At 43.7% G+C, this 12,717-nt stretch overlaps 1 protein-coding gene across 1 annotated transcript in view; it reads right to left on the reverse strand.

The window, feature by feature from the left end:
• Positions 1-12,717, reverse strand: part of LOC137332457 (PH and SEC7 domain-containing protein 2-like) — a 149,272-nt gene that overhangs the window by 83,979 nt on the left and 52,576 nt on the right. Inside the window, exon 4 of the mRNA XM_067996315.1 lies at positions 11,949-12,029. Within this exon, the coding sequence (XP_067852416.1) occupies positions 11,949-12,029 (81 nt within the window). The remainder of the gene's footprint in view (positions 1-11,948; positions 12,030-12,717) is intronic.

Consider the following 12,717-nt stretch of genomic DNA (forward strand, 5'->3'; position numbering starts at 1 on the left):
GGTAAGACTGTAGAAGAGAACGTTTAAAGTTTGTCAGGCTTTGGAACCAGTTTTGAAACAGAAAGTAGCTACATAGGAAGGAAGGATTCCACCTGAACAGTGCACTTGCTCATGTCCTCGCTTCAAGGATAGTAGCGTGTAAATTTCAACTAGTAAACTGAACAGAATGAGGTGGAGAGATTTATCTTAGAACAGATGAATAAGGGGTTGACAATAAGTATAAGGGAGGAAATAATAATAAATAAATTGAAGGGAGAAGCATATCAAAGAACAACAATGGGACAGGGTACAAATGCTTGAAACATTAGGGAGAAACTTGGGGAGCTAGGAGGTCCAGCTGCTACAAACAGGTACAATGCCATAGCTTTGTTAGAACTTGGCTTCAACTAAACATTTCCGGCTGTAAAAATTTCAGAAGAGATAAAGAAAGCAAAGAGGGTGGAGTGGTAGCATTACTAACTAAGGACACAAATATAGCATTAGGAAAAAAAGGTTATTATTGCAGGTGGTGTTCATACTGAGTCTCTTGGGGCTGAATTGAGATTAAAGGCTCTGTAATATTATTGGGTGGCAATTTTAATCTGCCAAATAGTGAGAAATAAATAAGAATGAAATTTGTAGACAATTCAAAGAGGTGTACAGAAGTAATAGGGCTATAACAATGGGGAATTTTATTCAGAGGTAAGCTCAAGATGATAATGAGGCTTTTAAAAGATTCCAGTGCACGATCTGAACGTCTTCGGAGGAGCCTGATCCAATATGCTGGGCAGCACACTTACAGTGCAAAATGAGCACACACATGTCACCCGCCATATTGGATCCTTAGGCGCTAGTTTTCATAGAATCACAGAACGGAAGGAGGCCATTTGGCCCATCGAATCCATGCCGGCTCTATGCATGAGCAATCCAACTAGTCCCACTTCTCTTCCCTGTAGCCCTGCACATTTTTTCATTTCATGTACTTATCCAGTTCCCTTTTGAAGGCCGTGATTGAATCTGCCTCTACCACTCCCTCGGGCAGTGCATTCCAGATCCCAATCACTCGCTGGGCAAAAATGTTTCTCCTCATGTCACCGTTGATTTTTTTTGCCAATCATCTTAAATCTATGCCCTCTGGTTCTTGATCCTTCTGCCAATGGGAACAGTTTTTCTCTATCTACTCTGTCTAGGCCTTTCATGATTTTGAACACCTCTATCAAATTTCCTCTCAACCTTCTCTGTTCCAAGTCGAACAACTCCAGCTTCTCCAGTCAATCCATGTAATTTAAATCCCTCATCCCTAGAATCATTCTAGTAAATCTCTTCTGCATCCTCTCTAAGGTCTTCACATCCTTCCTAAAGTGTGGTGCCTAGAACTGGACACAATACTCCAGTTGTGGCTGAACCAGTGTTTTATAAAGGTTCATCATGACTTCCTTGCTTTTGTAATCTATGCCTCTATTTATAAAGCCCAGGACCCCGTATGCTTTTTTAACTGCTTTCTCAACCTGCTCTGCCACCTTCAATGATTTGTGCACATATACCCCCAGATCCCTCTGTTCCTCTACCCCTTTTAGAATTGTGCCCTCCAGTTTATATTGCCTCTCCTCATTTTTCCTACCAAAATGTATCACACTGCATTTTTCCGGGTTAAATTTCATCTCTCACATGTTCGCCCATGCTACCAGCGTGTCTATATTCTCTTGAAGACTATCACTATCCACCTTGATGTTCACTACCCTTCCAAGTTTTGTGTCATCTGCAAATTTTAAAACTGTGCCCTGTACTCCCAAGTCCAAGTCCAAGTCATTAATAATATCAAGAAAAGCAGTGGTCCCAGCACCAACCCCTGGGGAACACCACTGTACACCTCCCTCCAGTCCGAAAAACAGCCATTCACCACTACTCTCTTGACTGTCATTTAGCCAATTCTGTATCCATGTTGCTATTGCCCCGTTTATTCCATGGGCCGTAATCTTAATAGCAAGCCTACCATGTGGCACTTTATCAAACGCTTTTTGAAAATCCATATACACCACATCAGCTGCATTGCCCTCATCTACCCTCTCTGTTACCTCATCAAAAAACTCTATCAAGTTGGTTAAACACGATTTGCCTTTAACAAATCCGTGCTGGCTTCCCCTAATCAATCCACACTCATCCAAGTGACTGTTAATTCTGTCCTGGATTATCGTTTCCAAAAGTTTCCCCACCATCGAGGTTAAACTGACTGGCCTATAGTTGCTGGGTTTATCTTCACACCGTTTTTTGCAATTCTCCAGTCCTCTGGCACCACCTACATATCTAAGGATGTCTGCAAGATTATGGCCAGTAGCTCCGCAATTTCCACTCTTACTTCCCTCAGCATCCTAGGGTGCATCCCATCCAGACCAGGTGACTTATCTATTTTACGTATATCTAGCCTTTCTAGTACCTCTTCTTTCTCAATTTTTAGCCCATATCTTAACTATATCTTCCTTTACTAAGACTCTGGCAGCATCTTCCCCCTTGGTAAAGACCGATTAGTACCTCAGCTATGCCCATGCCTGTAAAATGGTCGTGGTGCAATCAAATTTCTAGGCCGATAACTTTAACAATGGAGATAAAAATGGGGCTGAAGGGGTTCTTAAAATACACCCAGGATCACTTTCTAAGTCAGGTTGTTACTAGACCTGGTTCTGGGCAATCATCTGGAACAAGTAAGTGACCTGAAGGGAGAAGAACATTTAGGGATCTGTATCATAACAAATAGATTAATGTTCAAAATAAAGGGAAAAAAAGTTAAAACAAATGTTGTACCTTAATATCATAGTATCATAGTAGGTACAGCACAGGAGGAGGCCAATCAGCCCATCATGCCTGTGACGGCTCTTTGAAAGAGCTATCCAATTAGTCCCATTTCCCTGCTCTTTCCCCACAGCCCTGTAAATTTTTTCCCATCAAGTATTTATCTAATTCCCTTTTGAAAGTTCCTATTGAATCTGCTTCCACCACCCTTTCAGGTAGTGCATTCCAAATCACTATAACTCACTGCATAAAAAATGTTTCCTCATGTCGCCTCTGGCTCTTTTGCCGATCACCTTAGATCTGTGTCTTCTGGAGACCGACCCTTCTGCCACTGGGAACAATTTCTCCTTATTTACTCCGTCAAAACCGGTCATGAATTTGAACATGTCTATCAAATCTCCCCTTAACCTTCTCTAATCTAAGAACAACCACCCTACATTCTCCAATCTTTCCACATAACTGAAGTCCCTCATCCCTGGCACCACTCTAGTAAATCTCTTTTGCACCCTCTATAAGGCCTTGACATACTTCCTAAAGTGTGGTGCCCAGAATTAAACACAATACTCCAACTGAGGCCAAATCAGTGTTTTATAAAGGTTTAGCATAACTTCCTTCCTTTTGTACTCAATGCCTCTATTAATAATGCTCAGGAGTCCATATGCTTTTTTTAAAAAAACAGCCTTGTCCTGCCACCTTCAAAGATTTGTGTATTTTCACCCCAGGTCTCTCTGTTCCTGCACCCCCTTTAAAATTGTACTATTTAGTTTGTATTGCCTTTCCTCATTCTTCCTACCAAAATGCATCATCTCACACTTCTCTGCGTTAAATTCCATCTGCCATATGTCTGCCCATTTCACCAGTCTGTCTATGTCCTCCTGAAGTCTGTTACTATCCTCCACATTATTTACTACATTTCCCAGTTTCGTGTCATCTGCAAACTTTGAAATTATGCCCTGAATATCCAAGTTCAGGTCATTAATATATATCAAAAAGAGCAGTGGTCCTAATGCCGACCCCTGGGGAACACCACTGTATACTTCCCTCCAGTCTGAAAAACAATTGTTCACCACTACTCTCTGCTTTCTTCCCCTTAGCCACTGTCCCTTTTATCCCATGGGCTTTAATTTTGCTAACAAGTCTATTATGTGGTACTTTATCAAGTGCCTTTTGAAAGTCCATATATACACATCAACCATGCTACCCTCATCAACCCTCTCCGTTACTCCATCAAAGAACTCAATCAAGTTAGTCAAACACGATTTTCCTCTAACAAATCCATGCTGAGGTTCATTTATTAGCCCATACTTTTCCAAGTGCGAATTTATTTTGTCCTGGATTATTGTTTCTAAAAGTTTCCCAACTACCGACGTTAGGCTGACTGGCCTATAATTGCCAGGTTTATCCCTCTCCCCTTTTTTGAACAGGGGTGTAACATTTGCAATCCTCCGGCGCCATCCCCATATCTAAGGAGGATTGGAAGATTGTGGCCGGAGCCTCCGCAATTTTTACCCTTACTTCCCTCAGTAACCTAGGATGCATCCCATCTGGACCGGGTAACTTTTCTAATTTGAGTTTTGCCAATCTTTCAAGTACCTCCTCTATCTATTTTTATCCTATCCAATATCACTATTACCTCCTCCTTTACTGCTACAATGGCAGCATCCTCTTCTCTAGTGAAAACAGGTGTGAAGTATTCATTTAGTGCCTCAGCCATGCCCTCTCCCTTTTTGTCCCTAATCGGTCCCACCCTTCCTTTGACTATCTTTTTACTGTTTATATGTTTATAAAAGACTTTAGGGTTCCCTATTATGTTAGCCGCTAATCTATTCTCATACTCTCTACCTCTCTTATTCCCTTTTTTCGATCTCTTCTGTACTTTCTGCACTCAGCCTGGTTCTCTACTGTATTATGAACTTGACACTTGTCATAAGTCTCCTTTTTTGGTTTCATTTTAATCTCTATACCTTTGGTCATCTAGGGAGCTCTAGCTTTGGATGCCCTTCCTTTCCGCCTCGTGGAAATGTGTATACTCTGTACCCAAGCCAACTCCTCCATGAAGACCTCCCATTGTTGAATTACTGTTTTGCCTACCAATTTTTGATTCCAATCCACCCGGGCAAGATTCCTTTTTAACGCACTAAAATTTGCCCTCCTCCAATTGAGCATTTTCACATTTGATTGTTCCTTGTCCTTTTCCATAACTATTCTAAATCTAATGATATTGTGATCACTGTTTCCCCAAATGCTCCCCCGCTGAAACATGCTCCACCTGCCCCACTACATTTCCCAGAACTAGACCCAGCACTGTTTCCTTCCTGATCGGGCTGGAAACACAGTGGGCATGATTTTGACCCCGGGCTGGGGGTCAAATTGCAGACGGGTTATCTGGAAGTACGGGTTTCCCGGGTGCCCTTACGATTTTGATGTAAGGATGTCTTTTATTTTTTTTTGTCGGTTTGCCGTCCGATTGACAGGCTGGTCTTAGTCGGATGGGAGAGCAGCCAGGGAGAGGGCGTGTTCAGGTAAATCTTCAGGTAAGTCTTTGATTGTATTGATGGGGGGGTGGGGGGAGTCAGTCATGGGGGGGGGGGGTGGGGGGAGTCAGTCATGGGGGGTGTCAGGATCAGGGGTCATCGCGGGGGTCCGCGATCATTGGGTGTCGGGATCGGGGGTCATTGCAGGGGGTCCATGATCATTAGGTGTCGGGATCGGGTGTCGGAGATCAGGTGGGGGGGGTACACAATTGTTGGGGAGGTGGGGGTTGCTGCAGGCAGGCTTGTTGGGCCTGGGGGAAGCACTCCTGCTCCTCCGGACCTAAAAGCTGTGCCAGAAAGGCACTTACCTGTTAGTTTCGGGCCTTCACACTTCCTCTCACGTGAAGTGAAGGAAGCCCAGGAATCCCAACCCCCAGGGGTTGAAATCGGAAACTCTGCAAAAATGGAGGCCGGCAGCCTGAACACATTTCAGGAATTCCTCCCCCTCTTTGCTCTTTACAGTGTTACTGTCCCAGTCTATATTGGGATAATTATCACTCTACAGTTCCTGCATCTTTCTGTAATTTGCCTGCAAATGTTCTCCTCTATCTCATTCCCCGTATTTGATGGCCTACTGTCGGCTGGAAAAGAGGGATAAAATGGGGATCTAGCCTAGATAATCTGAACAGAAAAGTTGGTGAATAAAACACAGATCAGCACTGTGAAATAGCTAAGTATTAAATGGTTATGATGTAGAATAGGAACATTCTAACCAGGATTAAAGGGGCTGCAGCAAAGGCTAGAGTTCCATGGATTAATAAGCATTTGCCTCTATTAACAAAGAAGGAAGGATTACAGGAGTACCAGAGCAGGATGTACAGGAACTACTAATTGCTATATCAGTTGGGTACGGTAGCATAGTGGTTATGTTACTGGACTAGTAATCCAGAGGCCTGGACTATAATCTGGAGTCATGAGTTCAAATCCCGCCACAGCAGCTGGGGAATTTATATTCAATTAATTAAATAAAATCTGGAATTAAAATATTAGTATCAGTAATGGTGGCCATGAAACTACCGGATTGTCGTTAAAAACCCATCTGGTTCACTAATGCCCTTTAGGGAAGGAAACCTGCCGTCCTTACCCGGTCTGGCCAAGATGTGACTCCAGGCCCACAGCAATGTAATTGACTCTTAATTGCCCTCTGAAATGACATAGCAAGCCACTCAGTTGTAAAATCTCACTTTTAAAAAAAAGTCACAATAAGAATAAAACCGGACAGACCACCCGGCATCAGACCACTAGACGCCGGACACGACAAAGGCAAACCAAGCCCAGTCGACCCTGCAAGTTCTCCTCACCAACATCTGGGGACTTGTGCCAAAATTGGGAGAGCTGTCCCACAGACTAGTCAAGCAACAGCCTGATATAGCCATACTCACAGAATGACAGCTTTCAGCCAACATCCCAGACTCTTCCATCACCATCCCTGGGTATGTCCTGTCCCACCAGAGGTGGTGGTACAGTGATATACAGTCAGGAGGGAGTGGCCCTGGGAGTCCTCAACAATGACTCCGGACCCCATGAAATCTCATGGCATCAGGTCAAACATGGGCAAGGAAACCTCCTGCTGATTACCACCTACCGCCCTCCCTCAGCTGATGAATCAGTCCTCCTCCGTGTTGAACACCACTTGGAGGAAGCACTGAGGGTAGCAAGGGCACAGAATGTACTCTGGGTGGGGGACTTCAATGTCCATCACCAAGAGTGGCTCAGTAGCACCACTGCTGGCCGAGTACTGAAGGACATAGCTGCCAGACTGGGCCTGCGGCAGGTGGTGAGCGAACCAACACGAGGGAAAAACTTACTTGACCTCGTCCTCACCAATCTACCTGTCGCAAATGCATCTGTCCAGGAAAGTATTGGTAGGAGTGACCACCGCACAGTCCTCATGGAGACGAAGTCACGTCTTCACACTGAGGACACCATCCAATGTGTTGTGTGGCACTACCACCGTGCTAAATGCGATAGATTCAGAACCGATCTAGCAGCTCAAAACTGGGCATCCATGAGGCGCTGTGGGCCATCAACAGCAGCAGAATTGTATTCCTGCACAATCTGTAACCTCATGGCCCTGCATATTCCTCACTCGACCATTACCAACAAGCCAGGGAATCAACCCTGGTTCAATGAGGAGTGTAGAAGAGCATGCCAGGAGCAGCACCAGGCGTACCTAAACATGAGGTGCCAACCTGGTGAAGCTACAACTCAGGACTACATGCATGCTAAACAGCAGAAGCAACATGCTGTAGACAGAGCTAAGCGATTCCACAATCAACGGATCAGATCAAAGCTCTGCAGTCCTGCCACATCCAGTCGTGAATGGTGATGGACAATTAAACAACTAACGGGAGGAGGAGGCTCTGTAAACATCCCCATCCTCAATGATGGCGGAGTCCGGCACGTGAGTGCAAAAGACAAGGCTGAAGCATTTGCAACCATCTTCAGCCAGAAATGCCGAGTGGATGATCCATCTCGGCCTCCTCCCGATATCCCCACCATCACAGAAGGCAGTCTTCAGCCAATTCGATTCACTCCATGTGATATCAAGAAACGGCTGAGTGCACTGGATACAGAAAAGGTTATGGGCCCCGACAACATCCCAGCTGTAGTGCTGAAGGCTTGTGCTCCAGAACTAGCCGCGCCTCGAGCCAAACTGTTCCAGTACAGCTACAACACTGGCATCTACCCGACAATGTGGAAAATTGCCCAGGTATGTCCTGTCCACAAAAAGCAGGACAAATCCAATCCGGCCAATTACCGCCCCATCAGTCTACTCTCAATCATCAGCAAAGTGATGGAAGGTGTCGTCGACAGTGCTAGCAAGCGGGACTTACTCACCAACGCTCAGTTTGGGTTCCGACAGGACCACTTGGCTCCAGACCTCATTACAGCCTTTGTCCAAACATGGACAAAAGAGCTGAATTCCAGAGGTGAGGTGAGAGTGACTGCCCTTGACATCAAGGCAGCATTTGACCGAGTGTGGCACCAAGGAGCCCTAGTAAAATTGAAGTCAATGGGAATCAGGAGGAAAACTCTCCAGTGGCTGGAGTCATACCTAGCACAAAGGAAGATGGTAGTGGTTGTTGGAGGCCAATCATCTCTGCCCCAGGGCATTGCTGCAGGAGTTCCTCAGGGCAGTGTCCTAGACCCAACCATCTTCATCAATGACCTTCACTCCATCATAAGGTCAGAAATGGGGATGTTCGCTGATGATTGCACAGTGTTCAGTTCCATTCGCAACCCCTCAAATAATGAAGCAGTCCAAGCCCGCATGCAGCACAACATGGACAACATCCAGGCTTGGGCTCATAAATGGCAAGTAACATTCGCGCCAGACAAGTGCCAGGCAAAGACCATCTCCAACAAGAGAGAGTCGAACCACCTCCCCTTGACATTCAACGGCATTACCATCGCCGAATCCCCCACCATCAACATCCTGGGGGTCACCATTGACCAGAAACTTAACTGGGCCAGCCATATAAATACTGTGGCTACAAGAGCAGGTCAGAGGCTGGGTATTCTGCGGCGAGTGACTCACCTCCTGACTCCCCAAAGCCTTTCCACCATCTACAAGGCACAAGAAGCTCGAGAAGTTTGTCCTTCTAGGTGGTAGAAGTCGCGGGTTTGGGAGGTGCTGTCGAAGAAGCCTTGGTGAGTTGCTGCAGTACATCCTGTAGATGGTACACATTGCAGCCACAGTGCGCCGGTGGTGAATGTTTAAGGTGGTGGATGGGGTGCCAATCAAGCAGGCTGCTTTGTTCTGGATGGTGTCGAGTTTCTCGAGTGTCGTTGGAGCTGCACTCATCCAGGCAAGTGGAGAGTATTTCATCACATTCCTGACTTGTGCCTTGTAGATGGTGGAAAGGCTTTGGGGAGTCAGGAGGTGAGTCACTCGCTGCAGAATACTCAGCCTCTGACCTGCTCTTGTAGCCACAGTATTTATGTGGCTGGTCCAGTCAAGTTTTTGGTCAATGGTGACCCCCAGGATGTTGATGGTGGGGGATTCAGCGATGGTAATGCCGTTGAATGTCAAGGGGAGGTGGTTAGACTCTCTCATGTTGGAGATGGTCATTGCCTGGCACTTGTCTGGCACGAGACAGAGACAGGCTGAGGCCTTGAATTAAGAACTTTAAGGAAGGCATTAAAAGATACAAAAGATAATTCAATGGATAATTTTTTTCAATTTTGTTAGAACTTATTTTGGACATTATAAATTTCAGTTACTGTGAAAAGAATGATGCATAAAATCTTTTGAGTGAACCAATTGGTCCATCAACAAATGTGACAGACAACTGCTTACGTTGGTAATTATTTTTGCATGGACAGTTTCCATGTTAAATGTTGACATAAAAACATCAAACAAATACCTCAGGTTTGTGGAAAGGAAGTGTACAAGTAAATAAGCTTTTCGCAATATGGCTACTGAAGCTGTCAATCACAGCAGTAGGAATCATGAAGAAGGAATTAAATAAGCTTTAATATTTTTCCTCTTCATGTTTATGGGGAAAGAGCGGGGAAATAGGATAGGTGTAGATAGTGCTAATGGGGTGCTTTCATAGGCACAATGGGCTGAATGACATTCTCCTGTGCTGAAATTTCTACAATTCTAAATGAAATATGGCTAAACCTAGTGAAAACTAGGTTAAGCACACATTCTAAATGTTTTACCACACTTTAAACATGGAATTCCTACCCTAGTAAAAACTGAATCAAAGATTATTATAGCACAGAAGCAGGCCATTTGGTCCATCAAATCCATGCTGGCGTTTTCTCTATGAGTCACCTTGTTTAATCCAACTCTCCCGCTCGGTCCCCATATTATTTAATGTCCTTTATTTCAAGTAACTAACTGATGCCCTTTTAAAGGAATTTATGGATAACAGCTTGTGGCAGATAAGTCCACATTCTAACTACCCTCTATGTAAATAATTTTTCTACCCTCCCTTTTAATTCTTTTTGTGATCATCTAAAATGTGTGCCCTCTCATTACCGCTTGCTGCCCCGTGGAAACAATCGCACTATTTACCTTATCATAATCTTTCATAATTTTGAAGATATTTATCAGATCACCCTGTAGACACTCGAATGATCATAGAAAAAAGCAATTGAAATCAATATTAAAAATTAACCAACCCATTCCGCCCGCCTATGGTACTGAACATAACACAAAACATAGCACTATAGTGTCCCCCCTCAACACAATAATATTAAACAATATTGGGTAAATTTTGTCACTACACAACTATACATAGAAATAACAAAGTAATCATTTTTTAAGGTATATTGCATATTATTCTGCAGCAAAATCTCCCTGTCAGGTTAAAGAATCAGTGAAACTTAAATTCTAATTTTAACAGAACTGAGAGTCACTTGCATCAAGTCTATTATTTTAAATAAATAAAATTAGGTATTTTATTAACACTTGAAGGGATTCGCAAAATTTCACATGTTCCCCCCACCCTGAAGATTTATTGGAGTTATTAAAGAAACCCTGGTGTGACTGTTTTAAAAAATCCAAGGTCTCTCAAAATGGCTGCGGTCAGACACATGACCGAGGACCGGCAGATTTGAAATTGCATTCTCAACAACTCGGCAGGCTTCGTGTTTCAGACAGGTTTCTTTAAACAATGCAGCTGCATTCTAGCCCTGAGGCAAGCTATCAACATGGCCGGCCAACACATCAAAATTCGAGCAGGAAGTGATCGCAGGACAAAAGGTGAACCATCAAGGTACATTCGGAACAATGGTAAAGCAGTTAGCGAACAGATTGATACAGGAACCGGCCATTATGTAAATGGGCCAGAAATTAGGTCCTTTGTCTTAAAGCAGTTATGGAACTCAGAAATACAGGAATTGGCCATTAATGTAAATGGGCCAGAGATGGGGTCCTTTGTCTTACGTTTCGTGCTTAAATCAAACAATGAAGCAAGCTGATGAGGTATGAAAAAAAACCTGTTACCAAGAGGGTATAACTGGGCTGCCCAGTATTTCTCTCTCTCTTCTCTCTTCTCTCTTCGCCTCGTGGCCCGGTGGTCCTGCTGCTTGCTAACAACCAAGAAGGAAGGCCATCCAGTAAACCTCGCAACCACATGTCGACAGCAACAGCAGGCACAGGGGCCAGGCCTTTTCATCTGTTTTCACCGGTGAGCATTAATTTTCTGGCTGCCACAAGACAGCTTAGCATAGGTGTAAGGTTGGGGGTTAAAGGGGATATTGCTAAACTTGTGATTTTAGAATTTTCCCTCGATGTGTCCATTTCTTCCACCCCCGATAAGTGTAAGACTGTATTACATCCATAGTGATTTCTTTCTTTTTATCTTCTGTATTATACTGTTTACCTTGTAGTTTTAGTTTTCTTATTAATAAACATTGGTTTTCCTTGTACCAATCCACTGGTCTGTTTGTCTGTCTTTGTTACCACTCGATAAGTCCTCAGCTCAGAATCAGGAAGGGGAAAGCGATTCGCAACCGCACAGCGGGCAGGGCAGCTCAGGAAAACATAACTGGCTGACCTATTATAAGCCCGAGAAACAGTAAAAAAGAAACCCCTTACACACTAATGTGTTTTTCATATTTTCTATTTTGAAAACAGAGTAAGCCATAAATGCACCTTGCAATGGAGTTACCTTTGCGGCTGTTACTCACCTGAGTGCTTTATCCAAAGTCAAGTCTGTTAAGTCAAAAAAAGTAAGATATTCTTCGGCCACTAGCTTGCTGAAATCATTGCTATAAAAGAAAGAAATATCAATCATATTAAATGAAGTTAGGGAAGAGATAGCAGAGGCATTATTACATATATGTAAAAATTCATTAGAAAAGGGAATAGTGCCAGAGGACTGGCGGACAGCTAATGTTATTCCTATATTTAAAAAGGGAGAAAGAACAAGTCCAGGGAACTATAGACCAGTTAGCTTAACCTCGGTGGTAGGAAAGATAATGGAATCTTTACTCAAATATGTAATAGAAAAACATCTAGAAAATGAAAATATAATAAAGAATAGTCAGCACGGATTTCAGAAGGGAAAGTCATGCTTGACCAACCTTACTGAATTATTTGAAGAAGTAACAGAACGAGCAGACAAGGATAATGCAGCGGATGTAATATATTTGGATTTTCAAAAGGCCTTCAATAAGGTACTGCATTGTAGACTCATGACTAAAGTCAGGACATGTGGAGTCAAGGAACAGGTAGCAGAATGGATAGCAAGTTGGCTACAAAACAGAAGACAGAGAGTAGGGGTTAAGAGTAGCTACTCAGACTGGCAAAAGGTGGGAAGTGGTGTTTCACAGGGATCGGAGCTGGGACCACTGTTGTTCACAATTTATATTCACGATTTGGACTTGGGAATTGAAAGTACAATTTCAAAATTTGCAGATGACACCAAATTGGGGGGTGTAGTTAATACAAAGGAAG

Source organism: Heptranchias perlo, chromosome 14 (genome assembly GCF_035084215.1).
Source record: "Heptranchias perlo isolate sHepPer1 chromosome 14, sHepPer1.hap1, whole genome shotgun sequence".
Lineage (NCBI taxonomy): Eukaryota > Metazoa > Chordata > Chondrichthyes > Hexanchiformes > Hexanchidae > Heptranchias > Heptranchias perlo.